Source organism: Camellia sinensis, chromosome 12 (assembly GCF_055761805.1).
Source record: "Camellia sinensis isolate YWXY chromosome 12, ASM5576180v1, whole genome shotgun sequence".
Taxonomy (NCBI): Eukaryota; Viridiplantae; Streptophyta; class Magnoliopsida; order Ericales; family Theaceae; genus Camellia; species Camellia sinensis.
Window position 1 is genome coordinate 60,505,413 of NC_138972.1, and position 24,366 is coordinate 60,529,778.

The window sequence follows — 24,366 nt, forward strand, 5'->3', positions numbered from 1 at the left end:
TGCCAAACGAGAACTTAATATCTCTATAATTTGGCTATTCACTTGAATCCCTCCATCAATTTTTTTGACTATTTACTTGAATCCCTCCATCAATTTTCAAAACGGTGTTATGTAATTGGGCCCAACTGACTCGAAATTTAGTAGTTGTCTAGGACAATCAAAATATCTAGGGTTGAGATTGAGCATAAATTACTGAAGTACAAATTGTAGGCTGTGTTTGGTAGAATTTTTAAAAATCAATTTTACCCTTATATTCTAATACTATGTTTAGCTTGAATTTTCAAATCATGATTTCAAACAAATTTCAAAATATATTTTGAAAACATGTTTGGTAAAACAGACCATTTTTGAATTTTGGTCTATCCGATTGTTTGCTCGGACATTCTCTCCGATGTCCAGCCGGTTGACCTGAACAATATATATATATATATATATATATTTTTGCCAATAGCCACCTGTTATTTGAAAGAAAAAAAAATTATATTTTTTTTTGATATTTTTTAAATATAGAAAATTTTTTTAGACCAAAATGACATTTTTTTGAATTGAATTTTAAAAAGAATTTGATTATGAGTTTTGAATAGAATTTTCAATAGAGTTTTGAGTTGTGTGTTTGGTTATGACTTATAAGTTTTTTAATTAAGTTTTGAAAACTCTTTTCAAAATTCATAACCAAACAACTTTTCTCATTTCATATGTCACATAAAAAATTCAAAACTCTTTTCAAAACTCATAACCAAACAAATTTTCTCTTTTCAAATCATAATTCCAAAACTCACAAACTCAAAATACAACTCTATTATCAAATTATAATTTTAAAATTATACCAAATACTACCGTAATTTCTCCTTTTATTATTATTTTTTTTTTCAAAATTGATATGGGCATGCATGTTATTTAAGTGTGGGTTGTCATCAGAGTTAGCCAGACAATCAAAGCAAGCTTAAGTTTGTTCGAAATTCCGTGCAATGGCTCTTAGCCTTCTTGTTACTGATGGACCTTGCAATCAAAAGATCATCAGACGATCAGCCAACTACCAACCTCCCATTTGGGACTATGACTATGTGCAGTCACTTAACAGTAAATATGTGGTATATATATATTTCCTATCGTTATATATACTCTGCTTGATTAGTGGATGCAAATCAATGGTAATTGCTAACAAAAAATTATTTTTGTAGGGAGATGTATACGAAAAAAGGGCTGCAAAGTTGAAGGAAGATGTGAAGATAATGCTTGAGAAAGTAGCGGATGAGGATCCATTGGATGCACTTGAGATGGTTGATGACTTGCAAAGGCTTGGAGTGTTCTATCACTTCAAGGATGAGATAGAGAGAGTACTTGAGAGAATATACAACATGAATGATAAGTGCAACAATGAGGATTTGCATGCTACAGCTCTCAAATTTAGGCTTTTAAGACAACATGGGTACAATGTCCCTCAAGGTACTTCAATGATTTCCTCACTCCATATATGTCAAAAATTTAAGGGTTAATTACACTTAGCAACTCTTCACTTTCACCCTAATCTCACTTTAATTCATTTACTTTCAATTATAACAGTCCATTCCTTACACTTTTAAGTCAAATTGCAGTGTCAATCCTTTCGCCTATCTACCGTTATTAAAGTTGATGAAAACTAAAAATGAAGGGATCAAAGTAAGATTTTAGAGAAAGTATAAGGACCAAAATGAGAATTTGATGAAAGTATAAGAGTTTTAATGAGACGAAAAAAAAAAAATGTAACATTTAAAGCACATGACAAATTCCATTAGCCTTAACTTGACTTACAATATATGAGGCTAATTGTCACAATTAAAAGTCAAAGCCAAAATGAGAGGATAGTGAAAATGTAGGGGTGCTAAGTGTAATTAACTCAAAATTTAAAGAGGAACACACACCACCGCCCAAAAAAGAAAATGAAAAAAAAGAAAATAATAATAATAATAAATATAAATAAATAAATGAGAAGCAAAAAAACTTAAAATGATTGAACATTGATGCTATATCTTTATGTGTCCAGTAGAGATCGAGAACTCAAATACAATATATATATATATATATATATCGAGAAAAATAGTGCATGATTCATATTCAATTCACAATTAGAATAATAGTGCATGATTCATATATCGAGAAAAATAGTGCATGATTCAATTCACAATTAGAAAAATATATATATATATATATATATTGTATTTGAGCTCATAGTCCCTAGTATATACTAATTAATAGTTAGCTTGAATTGCAGATGTTTTTAAAAAATTTATGGACGAGATGGGGAATTTGAGGTCTTGTCTTTGTGAGGATACAAAGGGACTACTATATTTGTATGAAGCCTCATATCTTTCAATTGATGGTGAAAGTTTATTAGATGAGGCCAGGGATTTCACAACTAGGAATCTCAAAGAAAACCTCAAGAAGAAGGATATTGATCAAAATCTCGCCATGCTAGTTAGACATTCCTTGGAGCTTCCCCTACATTGGAGGGTGCTAAGGCTAGAGGCAAGATGGTTCATTGATGTGTATGAGAGAAGACAAGATATGAATTCTATATTGCTTGAGCTTGCGAAATTAGATTTCAACATGGTGCAAGCAATTCACCAGCAAGAAGTAAAACAAATTTCAAGGTCAGAAATGTTCCCAATTTTCATTATGTATATAAGTCACCATATATATGTATGTAGTATTTCATATACCTTATTCTTTTCCTTGTTATGAATATAGGTGGTGGAGGAGTACATGTTTGGGAAAAAAGTTGAGCTTTGCTAGAGATAGGTTGATGGAGTGTTTTTTAGGCACTCTGGAAGTGAATTTTGAGCCTCAATTTGGATACTTTAGGAGAATGTCCACGAAGGTCTACACACTGATAACAATAATAGATGATATCTATGATGTGTATGGTTCATTGGAGGAACTTGAACTATTTACCAATGCCATTGAGAGGTTGGTTGATGGGAGAATGGTTGTGTCAATATCATCTGCATTAATTTGCATGCTTCTTAGCTATATATCTTTAACATGAAAATACTTCTTTTTTCTTTTTAACTTTTAGGTGGGATATCAGTGCAATGGAACAACTTCCAGACTATATGAAGATATGCTTCCTCGCTTTATTCAACTCTATTAATGAAATGGCTTATGATGCACTCAAGGAACAAGAATTACACATCATTTTACACCTAAAGAAAGTGGTATCATTTGCTTTATGAACTTTTTTTTTTTTTTTTTCTTTCCAACTTCACTACAAATAAAAAAGGATAAATTATAAACACACCCCTGAGGTTTACTTAAATTATAAATTACCCCTTGTGGTTCTAGAAATTACATTATACCCGCTAAGGTTTCTAATTTCATAATAAATATGTCATTTTATTAATAAATCATCAAGTTAATTAACAGTTTTTAATAATATTAAAATTTTATTTCAATTAATAATTCAGATAATTTTATTATTATATGGGTGAACAGTTAGAAATTTCACTTTTTCAATTAATTCTGTTAAATAAAAAATTATGACAGTGAAGTATTTGTAATTTTCTAAATCACAGAGAACAATTCATATTTTAAGCAAACCTCATAGAGTGTATTTGTAATTTATCCAATAAAAAATAAATAAATAAATTACAAAAAAAAAAAAAAAATAGACACAAGGGAGGGTGGGTGGACTTCCCAACACCCACCATTGTGTTTATTGGCTCACACACTCAGCCTTTTGGGGCCATTTCCCAATATAAGCCATTTTTGTATCGTATTTCCAAAACTAGGCCAACTTCTGACGGATTTCCAAAACTAGGTTAAAACGCTATTACTATTCGCGCTTTCACTGTTAGGAGCGTAAAAGTAGGTGAACAGTAAAATCGCGTTTACAAATAGCGACTTTGATTAATAAGTCGCTATTACAAATAGCGCTTCTAGGGTTTGTTAAAAACGCTTTTCCTAACAGCGCTTTTTTTAAAATAAAAACGCTATTCGTAATAGCGATTTTAAGAAAAAATTGTCCCCGGAAAAAACGCTATCTCTAATAGCGATTTCAGTACAAATTTTTTTTGCCAAAAAACGCTATTTGTAATAGCGATTTCATTTAAATGAAATCGCTTTTTGTATCAGCGTTTTCAAACTCCTCATATATACGAACAAACCCCCCCCCTCACCCCCCTCATTTGCATACGACTTAGGTTTTTGGCTCTCTCTGCTCTCTGCTCTCGCTCGCTCTCCCTCTCTCTGCTCTCGCTCGCTCTCTCTCTCTCTGCTCTCGCTCCATCTCAGCTCGCTCTCGCTCTCTGTCTCTGCTGTCTGTCTCTCTCCGTGGTATGACATTAACCCTAATTTTATGTATTTACTTTTTGTGTTTGTTTTGTGTTGTATTTTTTTGTCAATGTTAGGGTTTTACTTGTGAATTATTAAATGTGTTAGGGTTTTTATCATTGTGGTTATGAAATTAGGGTTTGGAATTTTTTGGCATACGGGTTAGGGTTTTTCTGTCAATGTTAGGGTTTTGAAATGAAATTGAATTTTTTGGAATCATGGTTAGTTTTTGAATTTTTCTGAAATTTTTATTGGTTTATCAAAATAAAGTATTTTTAATTTGAAACATATACTGTCATTATATAATTTGTAAATAAAGTATTTTTATTTATTTGGTTTTTTATTTTTTGGAATAAATTGAAATGCTTTATTTTTTTTGTAATATTATAGCATGAATGGATTTTATTTTCTTTTGGTTCTAATATTATAAAATTAATAGATTAAAATCTAATTGTAAGTGAAATTCAATAATCTATTTCAAAGAATTGTTTCAAGTTAAATGAGCTTCCAAATAAAGAAAGTAATATTATTTAAATGATTTATAAATTTATATTTTATTTATAATGAAATATTAATGTTTTTTGTTTTTTTATTCAAGAGGATACTATCATTTTATTTTGTTATGTTTTTTTTTATAAATTAGTTAATTTCATTATTTCAAATGTGAGAACATTTTTGTCTATGTACAAAAATATCTAAGTTTCATCATATTTATTTCTATTTATGTTTTACATTCTCCTATACAAATGAAGATAGTTAAAATAGAAATCAAAGCATGTAAATGTCATTAATTTGGGAGAAATTGTAGAGGTCAAGACTCGAGACCTGCATTGTGATACCCAAGAGACAAAGGATCCATGTTTCTTTGGGACTATTTAGGGGTTTTGTTTATTGGGTTTTGAATGTGTTAGGATCACATATGGATGACCTACCCCAAAAAACAAATTAAATTAAAATTTTAAAAAAAAAAATAGGAAAGTTTTGTCACATATGTATACTCTGATTAATTTAAGGGAGAGAGAATTACATGGAGGATCAAAATATTTTACATATCCTCATCTCTTGAAAACGTGATAAGATTCACTAAATGCTAGATTTAATATAATTTGATCATCCCAAAATTTCATGGACCGTTACAACAAAACCAAAATATTAATAGGGCTACCCAAAAATAAAATAAAAAATAAAATGAACATAAACAAATTTCAAGGTTTCAAGTCAAAGAAATAGTCATATAAGATAAAATAAGTTATTTTATTCATATAAGACAAAATGTTATATCTAAATCATAAATATTTTATTTTTTCTCTCATAAAAGTCAAAAAAACATATCACTAACGACATTTTTTAGCCCCAAATTAAATAGTAAAAAAATCGACTCATATCCAAACAAACCCTTTTTGTCAAAAAATCGACTCATATCAAAAAATCGACTCAGATCTCAATCTTGATTTTTTTGTTGGAATGCAGTAAATGACAACACCCTAAGATTATGTTTCTTTATCTTGACAAAAAGAAAATGAGGTGAATTTATTTATTTCTCTTGGTAAATCCAAGGCTCGGGTACAACATTAAATGACCACATTAACTTAATTCACAAGTCTTTTAATAGGTGTACCAAAAACTTGAAATCAAATCTAACCTTCAGCCGAAAAAAAAGAAAAAAAGAGAGTATTTTTTTCTCTTTTTACAATCAATTCTGCAATGATAAATCTAATACAACTTTGATTAAGAAAGTGTCTCATTTGTCAAGTCAATCAATCTCTTAAAACTGAGTTTGAATTAAGAGAAAGAAAAATGTGAGTAAAATAAAATCTAATTTGTTCTTCTATTTTCTTTTATTTTATTTTATTTTATTTTCTTTTTTTTTTCTTATTTTATTTTATTTTTAATCTGTGTTCAAAGTTATGATTCAAACACAATCATAATCAAGTCAAATGAAGGGAATTCATGAACAAGTGAAAGAGCTACTCATCATTATGCAAAATCATAGACTGGATTTCTATTGGGCAATTAGCTAATTTAGCTGTAATATATATAATTTTAGGATGTATGTAAATAGTGTTATGCCTTCTAAATTTAATTTTTGTGAATCTTAGGTTTCGTTTGGCATGTCATGTTTGGGCTAAAATAGCTATAAAAAGACTCTTGACCAACAAGCTAGTTCTTTGTTTCATACTTTTGCGAAGTGGGTTTATTAGTAGAAAGAAGAATCTCCAATGTCCACCCATGAATTACTATGTATTGCACCACTGGCATTGGACCCAAAAGAAAAATATTTTGAATATTGAATAAATTTGAATATTTTGAATGTTTATATTTTTAAATTTCAAATCAGGAATTAGAATTTTTAAATTTTGTTTGTGAATGAAAATGTCTATATTTTGAATATTGAATAAACCAACGTACATTTGTTGAATTGGAAATTGTTTTTTTTTTCTTGTGAAGAGGAATTAAAAGGAAATTAGGGTTTTAAAAGTAATTTTTTTTAATTAAGAATTGCGATTAAAAAATCCGAAATTCATATATTTAATTTTGACTATATTTTATTAAAAAGAAATATTTTTATTGGTTTCTCAAAATATTTAATTTTGACTCTATTTTATTAAAAAGAAATATTTTTATTGGTTTATCAAAATATTTAATTTTGACTCTATTTTATTGAAAAGAAATATTTTTATTGGTTTCTGAAAATATTTAAATTTGACTGTATTTGATTTAAAAAAAAAAAATTTGGTTTAATTTCGTTTGGTTTATTTCACTATATTTGGGGTCATATTTGGGGTCAAGCAGCCAAAATATGATTAAAACATTTAATGAGCTGAATTTGTAATACATATAATAGTATTCTAGTACAAATTAAAATTTTATGATAAAACTGAAGAAAATTTGAGAAAGTTTTTGAAATGGGTATTGAACGAACTGACTTATCGTCTTTTTCACTTTGTGATTGTCCACTACCATTGAAAATGAAAATCTACTTTGGCTGCTATTTTAGAGTAGTTACAATATATGCATGAAAAGAGTAATAAATTATTTTAATTAATAGTCCATAGCAATTTCGTACGTAAGAAGGGAAAAAAAAAAAAAATTGGCACTTTGATGGGTAAGCATGTGTTTTGTAATACCAAATAATTGGTACGGATGGCCCGATAGATTCACATGGATAACTATCGAAAATGTAGTCCATACATTTAACCACCAACTTCAATTGAATTATCTGTAATTATTTTTTTGTTTTTGTATGTGTAAGAAAAAAAAGGAGTAAATAAATATAATTTTTTTCTTACTTTTCAGAACGATCCAAAATGATCCAAAATCAAGTTTTCTTACTTTTCAGAACGATCCAAAATGATCCAACATGGAAACACTTCAAATAATCAACTCGTGCTCTGATACCACTCTATCACGACCCAAACTCGCTACTATAGGTATGACCGGCCAGTAATCCTAAGATTACCGAAGGCCACTTAAATAGATTTACAAAATTAGGGGTTGGCGGAAGCAAATATCATAATTATTCTGTCCATAGAGGTGTGCAGACATATATGCATGAAAAGAGTAATAAATTATTTTAATTAATAGTCCGTAGCAATTTCGTACGTAAGAAGGGAAAAAAAAAATTTGGCACGTTGATGGGTAAGCATGTATTTTGTAATACCAAATAATTGGTACGGATGGCCCGATAGATTCACATGGATAACTGTCCAAAATGTAGTCCATACATTTAACCACCAACTTCAATTTAATTATCTCTAATTTTTGGCCATTATAAATTATCTCTGTAATAATTTTGTTGTTTTTGTATGTGTAAGAAAAAAAAGGAGTAAATAAATTTAATTTTTTTCTTACTTTTCAGAACAATCCAAAATGATCCAAAATCAGTTTGTTGTTTTAATTTTATAAGAAAGCCTCTATGCCCTCTACAAAATGGACGAGGGTTACTAGTTCACATAGGAAATAACTTTGTCATTAAGGTCCGTAATGGCACAAGTTGGAGCAAATCAAATTAACTTATATTTTCCATAAATCTGAACAATTACATCACCAGGTTAAAAAAATCTCTCTCAATGTTTGCACCCTGTATTTTATATTGTCCAAATCAATCGCGTCACCCTCTACTAAATATCTGTCAACCTATTTTATTTTTCGCCACTAATTCGAAAGAATTAAGACAACATGTATACTTCTTGTTATGTGTTTTTTAGATGAAGACAATAGAGCAATGACAACAAAGAACATTCACGTTGAAAAGATAAGAGTCTTCACATACGAAGTAAATGAGACACAATATGTAACTCCACGTATAGATGAAATCTCAGCTGTTCTGTTATACGAATAAAAATAAGTGAACAAGATTATTGAATAAAAAGTAATAATCAAGTTGAGACACAAATATATAGTTGACAAAATAGAAATTGAATTAATGTTTCACCTCTACAGTTCCTTCAACCCTGGAAAATATAAATTGATAAAAAATTAGAGGGTTGCTTTTATTTGTGGCTTCTGCAAATTTTAATGTTTATTTTACAAGTACAATTCAATATATGTATATTGTTGATATTTTAATATTTATTGTTTCATTGAAGTAAGTATATGACAACTGTTCCAATTATCTTTTACTGGGGGGGAAACATAATTCGGGATCCCGATGAAGGTGTGTCATATGATGCTGAGCCGAAAGGGATATATATGGTGCAACTTGGCACCACACTTGGCAATTTGGAGGAGATGTTTATGTCCAAGGTCGCAAGTTACGGGGAAACAGTCCGATTGATCTTCAAATGTAGATATCCTTATCGCCAGTGGCAAGCAACCAGCAAATACAAAATATTACCGATAAATGACGATGAGGCGTTGAACACCGTTTTAAGTATCGGTGGAAATTTCGAACCACCAAATTGTTTGGAAGTGTACATTCAGAAAGAGGTTGTACAGAATCTTCCGAATGTAACACAGATGGAATCGCATCCGTTCACTACATTGCTGACACATGGGGTTGACACGACAGCATTTCAGTCTCCTATGTATGAATCAAATGAATGTTATGCAGCTGGCTACACACAACAGACATTTCATGGCCATGGTGGAGAATCAAGTTCACATGGTGGATACGAGACTGAATTTCACAATAACACCCAAGATGTGCCCACCTATAGCCATCATACGACTCCAGTTGAAGTTGCTGGTAATATGGCTGAAACGGTTAATTTTGTGCAGTTTGCTGATAGTGACATGTACGGTCCTGATGTCGCCCTAGACAATGATGAGAATGAAATGTGTGATGAAGAAAATTTATTGGGCGGATCAGATGATGATGATGATGAAGAAGATGATGTCGACGCTCCCGTTGATATTCAGAATGCCCCCATTCCACCTAGACCTGAAATCCCTTTCTTTGAAAACATTCACATGGGTGGTGATTTTGACATTAGTAACCGCGATGTCGTTCCCCGTAACCGAATCTGGAATGCTGAAAATCCAGAGTTGGACAAAGGGATGGTTTTCGTTGATAAGAAGCAACTCGTACATGCTGTCAAATTGTACCATGCAACAAATAATCGAGAGTACAAAGTCGTAACCTCCAAGCGAGACGTTTGGGTGTGTGCTTGCAAGCACGACTGTAGATGGTGGTTGCGTGCATCTCTTAGTAAGAGACATGGGCTTTTTGAAATAAAGCAGTATAGGGGTCCTCACCATTGTTTATACCCACGAACGAATAGGGACCACACAAATATTAGCTCCAGTTACATTGCTTCTCATCTTTTGGGACAAGTTGCGGTGAGTATACAAAATAAATGTTTACATTTATATACACATTGTTCATTTAAAGTGTTCACACCAAAATTGTGTCTTTAAAGTGTTCACACCAAAATAATCTGACTCATAGGTATTGTTGTATGCAGAACGAACCTGATATGCCCATTAAGAATGTCATCGAAGACATAAAAAAATCCATGAACTATACTATACATTACAAGAAGGCGTGGCATGCAAGGGCAAAGGCAATTCGAATGGTATTCGGAGATTGGGATGAATCATATATGATGTTGCCTAAATTCATGTATGCATTACAAACATCTAATCCTGGTACCATCGTGCAATGGAAGCATAGATATACCGGAAATACAACCATTATGCCCGTTTTCCACTTTGTTTTTTGGTCTTTCAAACCCGTCATCGATGGATTCAGACATTGTAGGCCTGTTATAACCATAGATGGTACATTCTTATACGGGAAATACACTGGTGTGTTGCTTGTAGCAACGATTGTCACCGCCAATGGCAAACTACTACCGCTTGCATTTGCTGTTGTCGACAAGGAGAGTTTGGAGTCTTGGTCGTTCTTCATTTCAAATATCAAGGAACATATTGTCATGGACCGACAGGGAGTGACTTTGATATCCGATCGAGCTGAGAGTATTTTAGCTGCTGTGAGGCGGCATTGGTTGAATCCCTCGCTCCAATTTGTTGGATATCATCGGCACTGCCTTCGACATGTTTGTAGTAACTTTAACACTACGTTCAGAAATAAGGAGCTGAAACAACTTCTATGGAAAGCAGGAAGTGCTCATCAACGACGAAAGTGTAATGGTTACTTACAACAAATACAGGCTATTGACCAAGAAGCCATCACTTGGGTTTACAAGATGAATCCTGAGGAGTGGGCCCTTTCGTATGACGGTGGGCATCGCTGGGGGGTATTGACTAGCAATGATGCAGAGTGCTTCAATAGCGTCTTGAAAGGTGCAAGGAACTTACCTATCTCAGCTATGGTAGAATTTACATTTCGGCGGCTTGTAAAATATTTTGACGAGATGGGAGCCCAAGCTGAACTAGATGTACGAAATGAGTTCCAATACCCTAGACAGATGCAAAAAACTATTGAGGATGGCATCGCAAGGGCAAATACTTTCAAGTTGATATCATATGACAGGTTAGTTTGTAATATAAATTAAATTATTGTTATTATGTTGTCAATTTAACTACACCTAAAAACATGAACTTCATTAGTTTCTACTATAATTTTTTTATAGGCCACGCCGCGTGTTTGAGGTGCAAACATCTTTTCGCCATGGACGAGGTCGCAATACACAAATTGTGCGGATGAATCAACCCACGTGCAGTTGTGGGAAATATGAGATACGACACTATCTATGTTCTCATATGCTCGCTGTAATGTCTGAATGCGGTGACAATCCATTCGAGTACGTTGATCCAGTATATAGGCTTCCTGTATACATTAGAGTTTGGGAAACTAAATTCAATCCAATACCGCATCAAGATTATTGGGCTGATCCGCAGTGGACTTTAATGCCTAATGTACTGCGTCTGCGACAAGTGAAACGGGGTCGTGCATCTATGTCTCGTATTCCGAATGAGATGGACATATCAGATAGGCGTTTGACCGCTCGTTGCAGTGAGTGCCAGCAGACAGGTCATGACAGGCGAACATGTCCGGCGCGACTTGGTCGATGAAGACTATGTAATACTTACATATTGTAATAGATCTTTTTGTAATTCTTTATTTGTAATAGATCATTTTATTTTCTTTTGTAATTCATTATTTGTAAACGGGGCCATACATGTAATAGAACATTTTTTATTTGTAATATATCATTTCTGTTGTTTAATTCTTTATATATTGTAATTGTTTTATTTGCTTGACGAAATTTACAACTATCATAGTTTTTATTCTCTACTTCATTGAAAATGTTTATTACAGAATTTTGTGAATTACATGTACGTAATTTACAAATTTTTTATTTTATTGCAAAACAAAAATTACAAAATCAATAATGAAGTTGTCGAATATGCCATAAATGTAACGAATTTTGTCAAATATGTCAAAATCAATAATGACGTTATGTCAAATATGCCAAAATCAATAATGAAGTTTTGAAAAAAAAAAATTGATCATTCCATTTTGTTTGTAAATATTGACATACAAAAACTATCCACATGTTATTGGTCATTATTAAGCTTATGTAACTGATATCGTAAAATGACTTTGTAAAAGATTTTTATATTAGTCTGAAGCATAGATAACGATAGGTTATGTTGAATTGTTTATCATATTTAATGGGCACATAATATGCAAACTTTTGATTTTAGTTAATGGCACACAAATTTATACTTTTAAAATAATCGACCACATTTATTTTTCAAGTCGTCATGTACATAATAATTTCAGCTTAATTGATATAGTTAAATTACATGCTCACCAATACAGTTTGTCAAAATGTATTTGTTTTTCAACTGTACAGGCTTCATGGCACATCTACCTGATGAGGTCCCCCTTTTTAGTCATCCACATCGGGCTGACAGTATATGGGAGGACCCGGTATGCAATAACGTTTGTTGGACTTTACGCGTACAATGAAAATACACTGCATTTTGTTTTTCATTTCCTTGATAATGCTATAATTTAAAATACTCATTCTGTTATGCAGGACCAGTCACGCACCGTGGTGGCATGCCGACGGGGAGATTCCGGCCTGTGGGATCGTCCATTGCACCATAGAGTCTTGCAGTGTCTACTACGCGCGGGATTCTATGGTGTATATCGTATAGGCCATATCAGACTGGACCACCCACTCATTACTGCTCTCGTCGAGAGATGGCGCACAGAGACTCATACATTTCATTTCCCGACCGGTGAGGCCACCGTCACATTGCAGGACGTATCTGTCCTATACGGTCTACGGATTGATGGGCGAGCAGTTACTGGACTTGACCCATCATTGACGACGGAGCAGTGGATAGCGCTATGTGCTGAGCTATTGGGAGTAGCACCTACACCTGCAGACTTACAGGCAGGTAGAGTGAGGGTGAGGTGGCTGTCGGAGCATTTTCAGGGCGATTTTCCAGATGATGCTGCAGATGAGTTAGTACAGCAGCATGCGCGAGCATATATTCTGTGGCTTATTGGGGGGGTACTTCTCCCTGATAAGTCACAGAACCTGCTCAAGCTGATGTATTTGCCACTGTTGAGAGACATTGACGTCATCGGCCAGTACAGCTGGGGCGCCGCGGCTTTGGCATGCTTGTATAGGATGTTATGTCGAGCCACTCAGGTGGGTGTGACTCAGATCGGAGGACCCCTTGTCTTGCTACAGGTTAGTAAGAATTTTATTACATGTCAATTCATATTGTATGGCATATATCAGTATTGTAATTGCGTTCAAACTATTGCAGATTTGGGCGTGGGAGAGATTGATTCGCATTGCCCCGGCTAGGCGGCAAGTAGTTGCTCCTGGTGAGGTTCCCATCGGGCAGGGAGACATGCAGATGCCGGCCGGACCTCGAGGTAGCCGATGGAGGGTTGACATGAGCCACGAGGTCGTATCGACCCACGTAGTGGTCGTGTATAGAGACCAGCTTGACCGGATGATAGACGGCGAGGTATCAAATTTATATACCTAAATTTTAATTGTCATATGGACTGTATACGTTTATGACCGATTTTTAATAGACTTGTCGTTATTGTAGTTTATCTGGCAGCCTTATGCTGATGTCCTGCACACGCTCCCAGACTACTGCCGCCTAGGTGAGGATATATGGATGGCGAGAGTACCACTCATTTGTTATGACGTGGTTGAGTGGCATCTCCCTGATCGTGTCCTCCGACAGTTTGGTCGGGTCCAGCCCGTGCCGGATCGATGTGACACCGAGTGGCGGTTGCATGCGACGGATAGACGTGGCCGAGGCAGCACTGACTGGAGTCAGCATCATATGCGATACATACAGTTGTGGGATGCCCGTCGCGACACTATTGTACAGGCTGACTGGAGCGATGGGGTCCTCCCCTCTCCCGACCCTTACATGTTGTGGTATCGGCGACATACACACCTACTTGTCGGTAATCCGAGCCACCTGTCCGAGGACGGATATCAGGGAGTTGGGCCTTCTCTCGAGTCATTGGTGAGTAGCGTACTATATCTCCGATAATTGTTAATATCATAATTGATTATTTTCAGTCAACTATAGCCTAATATATCTATTTTTTTGACAGGTGGTTCGAGCTGGGAGGTCATATCACTTGGCTGAGGATGCTATTTTCAGACGTGATGGACAGCTTGGTCTGCAGGCCCTTGTAGAGATCAGAGAGTTATTGTACGAGGGGATCCAGCATGCCCATCGGGTAGATCGTCTGCATTTTGGGGACTACGGTGTACACACTGCAGCAGCTGCTCCAGACACATCAGTCCCGTCCACGTCAGTGCCTTCCAGTTCAGCGCCAGCCACAGCAGGTCCTTCGACTTCAGGCACCCCACCACATGATACCCCATACATTTCTCCATATTCCCCACACGTACATCTTACCCAGCATGCTGACCCTGACCCTGATTGGTCACCGCCCCGCTTCATACATGATGTTATTACCCCACCCACCCAGTTACATCCTACTTTTCTGGGGAGTACTTCGACCGCCCCCCCGTTCATGCATGATGTTGCTACCCCACCCACCCAGTTATCACCTGCTTTTATGGGGACTACTTCGACCGCGCCCAGGAGTACACATGATGCAGTTCTCACTGACATCTCACACATTGATGATGAGGGCCATATTGAGCCCCCCCCCAGAGCGCGAGGGAGAGGTTATGGTCGTGGGGGACGTCGCGGCCGAGGTCGGGGTGCGGGCAGAGGCAGAGGTCGTGGTCGAGCTGCAGATCGTGATACAGTTGCACCAGACGAGGGAGTGGGAGTTTCACAGCTCACAGCAGTATATGATCTACAGGCACAGGCAGGATCAGGGGCATCAGATGCAGGAGAGGGGGGGTCACACTCACACTCACAGGCTCCGCAGGCAGTCAGTGGAGGGCAGCATGCAGGGGAGAGAGTGCCAGATATTCAGAGAGTCTACCGTAGGAGACCGAGGAGGGAGATCCACGGTCGGGGTTGTGGGACTGGGGGCAGGTTAGGGCATTAGCGGTTGCGATATGGACTATATAGGTTTTTTTATTTTTTTCTTTTTTGTTTGTATGTGTCAAACTTGTACAGCTGATGTAAGTGTCATACTTATTTATTCGCAATTATCATTTCACAATTTTTTATTCTTATTTATATTGATAAATCACACAAATCTGTTTCACATCTCTACCCCTCTCTCATTATCCGTAATTTAGGAGAACATAAATTACAAACGCGTTTGGTTTGAACAAAATGTGTAAAGAAGCTATAAAAAAAATGTTCGTTGAAGGCTAAAAATAATTGAAATATCTCGTTTTATTGATAAGTCATGGATAAGCATTACAAATTGCATGCATTACAGAAATGCCCTGGGCGTTCATCCAAACAATTTCATTCATTATCATCATCATCTGACATCTCAATATCAGATTCATACATAACATCCATGCTCCAGGCGTAGTACTGGTGTGCATCATCCATTAACCCATCTTCGGCACGCTCATTTGCGGTCTTCATTAGTTCAGACCTCTGCAAACGTTGTGTCTTGCTGGTATTTTCTTCCAAGTCCATATTTACTGTTTGCCCCTCAGTATCTGACTGTACCAAGCTTTTGTTTGTTAATGAGTCTTGGCTTGGTGCAGCATGGTTTGCCTCTTCTTCCCATTCTTTACTCTGGTCTGTTTTGGGATGTGGCTGGGCATCCTGTATCAGGGGTTGCGTATTTCCTGCGGCGCTCTCCATCCCCATTTTGGTTGTACCAGTCAAGTCAACTGGGCAGATGTGATGGCTTCCTGGTGTGAACTCTGCCACAAAGTCTGCCAAAGCTTGGGCTTTTATTGCGGTTCTAGGTTGAAACTTGATGTCAAACTGTCCCAACTCCACTGCCCACTGCAAGATTCGCCCAGAAAAGTTCGCCCTCTCAAACAAAGCTTTTAAAGGAAAAACTATGAGGACGATTATGGTGTGGGCGTGGAAGTAGTGCGACAGTTTCCTAGAGGCCATCATCAGGGCTAAGGCCAGTTTTTCCAATGGTAAGTACCTGGTTTCTGCGCCTAGTACGGTCTTGTTGACATAAAAGATGGGCAGGTGTTGGATTCCTTCCACTCTGACTAACACCGCGCTGACTGCGTATTGCGAAACTGCCAGGTACAAAAAGAGCTCTTCTCTAAGTATTGGGGTTACTAGCAACGGTGGAGAAGACATGTATTCTTTTAGGCTTTCTAGGGCGCGGTCGCATTTTCATCCCACTCAAACTTGGCTTTTAGTGCTTGGAAGAATGGTCGATATCTGTCTGACGACCGACTTATGAACCGGTTGAGCGCAGTTGCCATGCCAGTGAGATGCTGCACTTCTTTTACTGAGTTGGGCCTCTCTAGATCCTGAATTGCTTTGATTTGAGAGGGGTCTGCCTCTATACCTCGGTTGGTCACCAAGAAGTCTAGGAATTTGCTAGATCCTACGCTGAACGCACACTTGGATGCATTAAGACGCAACTTGTTCTTCTTCAAGATCTGAAACATTTCACCTAGGTTTCTGAGATGGTCATTCTCATCCTTGCTTTTGACCACCATATCATCTATGTATGTCTCCATTGTTCTGCCTAACAATGGTTCAAACATCTTGGTGACCATCCGTTGGAATATTGTCCCTGCGTTTTTTAGGCCAAAGGGCATGACCTTGTAGCAATACAGTCCTCTTGGTGTTGTAAAGGACGTGACCTCCTGGTCCGGTTCATACATAGCGATCTGATGGTATCCTCTGTACGCATCAAGAAAGCTAAGTCGATTGTGTCCTGCCGTTAGATCTACCAGTTGGTCTATCCGTGGTAAGGGAAAACTATTCTTTGGGCATGCCTTGTTGACTGTTTTGTAGTCCACGCAGACACGCCATTTTCTATTTTTCTTTGGCATTACTACTGTATTGGATATCCACTTAGGATAGTGCACTTCTCTGATAGCTCCTGCCTCTAGAAGGTTTCTCACTTCTTCCGCCACTATCCCGGCATGGTGGAGTGCTGATTTGCGAGTGCGCTGTATAATTAGTCTGACAGTTGGGTGGACATTTAATTGGTGACAGATGAAGTTTGGGTCAATGCCAGACATGTTATACGGTGTCCAGGCGAACACTTCGATGTTAGAGGTCAAGAACTTCATAACCTCTATTCTCTCAGTGCTGGACAATGACGAGCCGAGCAAAAAGAACTTTTCTGGGTCTTTTTCATCTATCCTTACCTGTACTAAGTCTTCCACCGCCTTCTGTTCAGCTGCTTTGCCAACATCTGTGAATAACTCATTGCTCTCAGGTTCTTCCACCATTTGTACATACCCTTTGGTAGCTCGGCTGCTATTTACTGTGACGAAGCACTGCTTGGACATAATTTGGTCTCCATAGACCTCTTTAATTACTTCGGCTTCGTTGGGGAACCGTAATACTTGATGGTAGGTTGACGCTACCGATCGCATGGCGTGCAACCATGTCCTTCCCAAGATAATGTTGTAAGTGGAAGGGACTTTCAATACCCAGAATTTCACCTACTTCGTCATGCTTCTTGCCCTGACTAGGAGGATTATCTTGTCCACTGGCCACTCTGGCATTGAGTTGAATCCGATTAGGGGAGATGTTGCAGGCGCCAAGTCTTTGTTCTTCAGTTTCAATTGTTTGAAGGTTTTGTAATACATTATCTCACACGAGCTTCCTTGGTTGATCAAAATCCGTTTGACGTCGTAATCCTTGACGCGGAGTGTGACGACTAGTGCATCATTGTGAGGGCAATATATCATTGCCAAGTCCCTGTCAGAAAAAGATATAACATTCGTGGCTTCTGTTCTCCCCTTTTTGATGGTAGGTTGTGCACTTAATACTTCCCTTAAGTGCTTAGCCTTCTTGATCATTCCCCTGAGCTCACATACTCGCTCAGGTTCGAATACTCCATGTATTACGTTAATCACGCCTTGAGGTGGGGTGTCGATCGGCATTCCGTTTGGGTGATCATGGTTTTGGGTGGCTGGCTGTGTCCCTCCTTCTATGTATCGGTCCAGGTGCCCAACTGCCGTTAACTCCTCCAAGTGCTGTCTCAACGGCGTGCAATTCTCTGTGCGGTGCCCCTTTTCATTATGGAAAGTACACCAGGATCCTTCGTCATAGTCTTTTTGTGCTTCTCCCAACTTAGCTGGCCATTGGACGAAAGGTTCATCGCGTAACTCATTGAGAATTCGATAGATTGGTTTTTTGAACACCGTAGTAATGGCAGTGCGAACTCTTAGCCACCGTTTGTCTGGATCCTCTTTGTTGGCCCGTCAGCCTCACCCATTCCTGCTTGGTCGTTCTACCGTGTTGACTTTTGCCGAAGTCTTTTTATCTGGTGTTGCTGTCGTGCCAGATTTCGCCTTAGCACGGGCGCCATCCTCTTTCACACGAATATGTTGGTGCACTCTCTCCATTAAGGCCTCCATCATGAGGGGAGGCGTCATAGTAATTGAATCCCTCAATTTGTTGTCGACCGACAGGCCCCGTTTGTATTGTGCGATAGTGACGTTTGTAGGACAATCTCCTATCTGGTTGAAAGTTTCCCAGTAGCGACTGTTGTAGGACCTCAATGTTTCTTTGTCACCAATGTCAATGGAGAGTAGCTGATTGATCTCTACTGGAGTCTTGGTGTTCGTTCTAAACCTTGTCACAAACGCCTCTGCCAATTGCGCCCAGGAGGCGATGCTGCCTTCTGGTAGCCTTTCGAACCAGGTTAAACCTAGGTCGCCAAGGCTTGATGGGAAAAGAATACACATTAAAGCCTCGTTCTACCGGTATACTACCATAACCTGGCGAAAGTGGCTCAAGTGCATGTAGGGGTCCGTCTTTCCCTCATAAGTGGTGAATTTGGGTTGGAGAAAGCCCAAAGGTAGTGGTGCGTTCTCAATTGCCAGAATGAACGGCGAGGTCTGCAGCTTTGCTAATGCTTTGTCTGTCGGTTCGTAAGCATGGCGCGGTATTGGCATTCTTACCTCGACGCTCCCATCCGTCCGAAGAGCCAACCGCTGAAGGGTTGAAACTCTGCACGGGTCGCGTGTCCTGGTATGTTCCTTCCATCGTGCCCTTTCTTCTAGCACAGTTCGCAAATCTGATGATCTAGGCAACTTCGTCTTCCTGGATGACGTCTGGTGCGTGCGCGAGGGCCGATAGGTGCTTCCCTCAGTATATGATCTCTTAGTTCTCGTTCTTTCAGACCTGGAGTAACGAGTCCTAGGAGTTCTTGACTGAGTGTCGCCTGTTCTCAGGCTCCTACTCTCTGCTTGCGATGGTGTGGTTTGCCTACCACGATCTTCCGAGTGGCGAGGGGGCGTGTTGCTTTTGCGCCCCTCTCCTGTCGTCACCCCTTTTCCTTTGATCTGGCGCTTCATAGACTCTATGTCTGCCGCCATCTTCCTTATTAACTCGTCTTGTTCCTTTACGTGATCCTCCAGAACTTGAGGATCGATCCTCCGCCTCTGTCTTTCAGGACTTTGAGAGCGACGGGGGCTGTTAGCCCGCCTCCCCCTTGCATCACTCCGGGGGTTCTGTCGCTGGGGCTCTAAATTCTCCATGGGAGGGATAGAAGGCAAACCTTCACACCTCCCACCCCCCTCCAGGGTTTGTCTGTCGATAACGGACTGCCGCAAATCTTCATTGTGCGCCATTACTTCCAATTAGAGAGGAAAAACTTGATCAAGAGGTTTTGTTCTTTCTGGTTTTCCCACAGATGGCGCCAATTGTACGAGCAAGAAATAATGTTCTCGTATAATCTTGTTGATCAAGTCTGCGCTTCTCCAAACGTCGTCGCTTTACTCCCTAAAAACACAAATGTGAGCTAGCCGGTGGGTGTGTGCCGGATACCTCTCTGATGCCTAAGTCAGCAAAATAGACAAATAGACAAAAACTCTGTGTATTGAAGAATCAAAGTTGTGTTACCTCTCCATAGGTAATGTTATGAGCTTTTTTAGGTTCCGCGTGGCACAATCCTAGTAGGACTCTTATTATTCCTCCATGTAGAGTCCTCCTAGGAATCATACTCCTGAAAGATAATGCTTATCTTTCAACACCCCCCTCACTGCTTAAACCAAGTGAGATGGTTTTACCTCGGTAGTATGACAAAACGACCGAGCTAACATGGCCATGCTAACCTGGCAAAATTGACCGAGCTCGTACTAGCTCGGTTCTTCCTTTCATAGCTTGTACCTTGGTTTCACCTGTTGAGACCGAGCTAACCATAGCAAGCTTGGATCGAGCTAATCAAGAGCAAGGTCCTGAGGAAGGCTCAAAATACCTTGGCTCAGATTGGTGTGACCGAGCTAATTGTTGCCACTCTGACCGTGGTGACCAAGCTAACTACAAGGCTCTTTCGCACCGAGATAGCGACCAGGCCCTTTTACTCAGCCCTTCTTACTGTGGCCCACAAGACGGCCCATTACCCAACTCGGCCCAATTTACTCATAAATTACCCTCTCATCTACTATTAGATTTTTTGGGATTTTCATAATAATAGTACCTTTTCACTTATAAACTATTATTATAATGGTCTATTAGTAGACTAAGCCCTTGTTGGAGAAGAAAAAATTTAAAGTTTTTTTATTAAAATAGTTATAAAAAATAAAATTAATTAAAAAATTAATAAGACAAAATGTTACATTTAAATTATAATTATTTCATTTTTTTTTCTCACAAAAGTTAAAAAGATCAAAAAATCTATCCTAAATAAGAATTTTTTAACTCCAAACTAAAATAAACAAAAAATTAAAAATCCAAAAAACCAAACCATCCAAACGAACCTAAAGTGATTCCATTATTATTACCGTCATTTTCTACTATTTTACGCAAGTAAAATGTTTACTCGAAATAATTATTACACTATTGGGCAATCTACTTGTTTGGACCACCACATATTTATAAAACTACAAAAATTATAATTTACTTATAAGGAAGCCCGTCTTTAAATTCGAATTATTTTTCATACCCAACTTCTTTGTCTTCTACGAATAATTTTCAGGTCTTTCAAAGTGTAAACAGTAAACATAACCCCTCACACTAAATCTATCAATAAACAAATTATCAATACATTAATTCAACGTGCAAATAGTAAACAAATAATAATAATAATTCTATCATTACTCTCAAACTTCTAGAATATTAAAAACAACAAAAAGAAAAGTTTACGAAAATAAAAAATTTAAAAAACCCACACACATTTTTATTGAATACTTGAAAATTACAAAATACTTGCAAGATTACAAGAAAGATAAAGATGACTACTTTTGCTCATTTCTTCTCTCTAGAAGACTACATTTACCAAATGCAATTCACACTCTTTTATAGACATATAGCAGATTTTAACTTAGAATTTGAAATATACTGAACTGAAAGATAAATTAAGGTTCTTGCAACAAGATAATAAATCTTTTATAAATTTGAATTATTGAAATTAAAAGACAACAAACAAACATAGTGCTATCTCTACTAAATATGATCCATTGTTAGTGTGTATTCCATTCATTTTAGTTTTAGTTATCATGTAAATAACATTGTTATGTCTTCAACTTGCAAGATTCCTATCCTATTTTTTAGAGATACAAATGCCCTTCTTTTTCATTGAATTTTAATGAATTCGGGCCCCTCACTCCCAAATAGTAGAAGAGAAATCTAGTACCTTAATTATTTATTCTTCAAGCATTAGGAGCGTTTCCTATACTTTGTCATATACCAATTTGGAGGTTTTCATAATTTACGATTACAATTATATCATTTTGGTAGCATATTTGTTTATCATGTTGAAGAATACTGTCTAATATGCTATGAAAAATACGAGCCTATCAATTTTTTCAACAATTGGGTCATAAAATTTTCACTATTTTTCATTTTTCTTGGAGATTAAATTTGTACAAGATGAAGGATAGAGTAATTAAATTTGAGTAGGTTGACAAAATTGAATATAATATTTTCAGCTATAATAGACACAATTTGTGTCGTAATAATTCTTGGACTTACTCTCATAACTGCAATAGCGTATTTAATTATTGCTAGAAATTTATTTAAGCTTCGAAAATCATCTTTGTCGATCTTCACAGTTTCAACAATTTCAAATTCAATCCATTGTATATTAATTTTATTTACTAATACCACAAGACTTGGCCATTGATGACCCCAATTTAGGGAATTGACTAAAAATGACATACAGACTTGGCAATCTTCATAAAATTTTCAATAGGATCTTTTGGAAAAAAAAAATATTTTTATTTTTTTTAATTATAGAAATTCTTTTTGAGAAAATTGTTGAAAAGTCAAATATAACAATTGTCTAAGACATTAGGTTTAGTGGATATTTTTTGTTGGTGAGGGATTCACCCTTTGTGAAATAGTTTGATGAGAATTCCATTTATTGTTTTAGAAGACATTTTGTTTTCAATTTTATCCATAATATATCTGTTGAATTTTTTAATTATCTGTTTAATTTTTTAATAGGGGATTTACTAGGAAATCTTTTTTCAAGTACTTATATCCCAATTAGTCTATAATATATTTTTGTATTCTAATAAGTCCTATTATTTGGACATTGACCCACAAAATCCTAATTCGCAAATTTAAGGTATATTATGGATAATTTTAACCTTACAAATATTTTTTGAATGCTTAGCAACTTGGTGATATAATCATTCACATCTGACAGTATGAATGTTCACGTTGATAGTATAAACATTCACGTTGACAGTGTGAATGTGCACATCATGAAACATTCATATTGTCAATATAAATATTATTAGGGATATTTTGGTAACTATGTCACCCATAAGACTTATTGAAATATAAGAAAATAATTTGGAGTAAGTGAAACATAAGTAGGTGAAGTGAGATTTATGAATAAATATCACTTTTAAATATTTGTTCAAATATTTTATCTGCTTAATTTTTTTGACTATCTGTCAAATTTGTATCAATATGTTGGAATATATATCCGCTGAGATTCCTTATCTGTTCAAATATCTATCTAGATTTAATTATCTGTTCAATTTTTAAACTTATCTGTTTAAATCTATTTGTTCAAAAAATTTATCTGTTCAATTCTTTCTATCTGTTCAATTTTTTTTATCTGTTCAATTCTTTATACACAAATGGAGAGAGAGAGAGAGAGAGAGGTTCTATAATTTTATCCAATCAAAATTCTGCATATCTGTATAAAGCTCTCATACACACACTCATATATATATATATAAACATTTGTCCAAAAAAATTATTTGTTAACAACAACAAAGAAAATTATCTGTTGAATTAACATGCTGAATTCTCTCTTGTAATGGCACGCCCTCCTGAGGTCATAACATGCCCAAAGTGTGAATGACATACAAAAGATAAGGCAAAATGAAATACCAAATAAGTACATCACCGTAATAGAATCACCCAATATGAACTCTTTTGTTAACTAATAACAAAATTATGTTCTTTAGCCACAAAATTATAATTAAATAGAGAGAGAAATAATCATTAACAACCTCTATTTCTCTGGGAGGGAAATCTTTCACCAGCAAAGGCATAAAGCTTAGAGGTAATGGAGAAGCACCAAATTGGAGAACAACAGCTTCATCAAAAGATTTTATGGATTCCTCATTGATGCTTTGCTTGGTGCGGTTTGCCAGCTAAAAGATGATCCTTCCCATATAAAAATCCCATAAAATACCAAATTGCCTAGAAGTCTGTTTTTCTTCAAAATATGAATGAATTCTTGGACTTCCAAACAAAAAAAAAAAAAAATTGAAAAGTGAAAATTTGAACAGATAAAAGGGTTTTATTTCCTCCATAAACAACTCGAAGAAGACAATCCCGATCTCGATGAGTTCGGCGCATGTTTAGGGTTCCTGAGCCAATAAGCTTATTTTTCGTCCTCTGATTTGCATCAACAATCTCAAATCTACATCAATGGCCTTCGATCTGCATCGCCGTGAAGAGATCGTAAAAACCCTAGATAAGAAGAGAGAGAGAGTGAGAGAGAGAGAGAGAGAGAGAAAGAGAGAGAGAGAGAGAGAGATAGAGAGAGAGAGAGAGAGAGATAATGGGTTTTGATATTTGTTTTTGAACAGATTGATTGTATGTTTTATATGTAGGGTGGGTATTCTGGTCATTTTGCAA

At 36.5% G+C, this 24,366-nt stretch overlaps 4 protein-coding genes across 4 annotated transcripts; all 4 read left to right on the forward strand.

Annotated features, from left to right (window-relative positions):
- Window positions 1-921: 921 nt before the first annotated feature.
- LOC145804157 ((-)-alpha-terpineol synthase-like) lies at window positions 922-3,643 on the forward strand. The gene is made up of 5 exons (XM_082897912.1): window positions 922-1,091; window positions 1,182-1,446; window positions 2,252-2,630; window positions 2,728-2,946; window positions 3,056-3,643. The coding sequence occupies exons 1-5, from the start codon at window positions 969-971 to the stop codon at window positions 3,210-3,212; spliced, it is 1,143 nt and encodes a 380-aa protein (XP_082754038.1). The 5' UTR covers window positions 922-968; the 3' UTR covers window positions 3,213-3,643.
- A 5,269-nt stretch (window positions 3,644-8,912) lies between these two features.
- On the forward strand, window positions 8,913-11,916 carry LOC145804158 (uncharacterized). The gene is made up of 3 exons (XM_082897913.1): window positions 8,913-10,089; window positions 10,215-11,245; window positions 11,346-11,916. The coding sequence occupies exons 1-3, from the start codon at window positions 9,001-9,003 to the stop codon at window positions 11,785-11,787; spliced, it is 2,562 nt and encodes an 853-aa protein (XP_082754039.1). The 5' UTR covers window positions 8,913-9,000; the 3' UTR covers window positions 11,788-11,916.
- A 636-nt stretch (window positions 11,917-12,552) lies between these two features.
- Window positions 12,553-13,749, forward strand: LOC145804160 (serine/threonine-protein phosphatase 7 long form homolog). Its single transcript, XM_082897915.1, has 3 exons — window positions 12,553-12,652; window positions 12,762-13,427; window positions 13,507-13,749. Exons 1-3 carry the CDS (start codon window positions 12,581-12,583, stop codon window positions 13,732-13,734), a joined length of 966 nt encoding a protein of 321 aa, XP_082754041.1. The 5' UTR covers window positions 12,553-12,580; the 3' UTR covers window positions 13,735-13,749.
- A 72-nt stretch (window positions 13,750-13,821) lies between these two features.
- On the forward strand, window positions 13,822-15,392 carry LOC145804159 (uncharacterized). The gene is made up of 2 exons (XM_082897914.1): window positions 13,822-14,232; window positions 14,324-15,392. The coding sequence occupies exons 1-2, from the start codon at window positions 13,873-13,875 to the stop codon at window positions 15,239-15,241; spliced, it is 1,278 nt and encodes a 425-aa protein (XP_082754040.1). The 5' UTR covers window positions 13,822-13,872; the 3' UTR covers window positions 15,242-15,392.
- The last annotated feature ends 8,974 nt before the right edge of the window (window positions 15,393-24,366 follow it).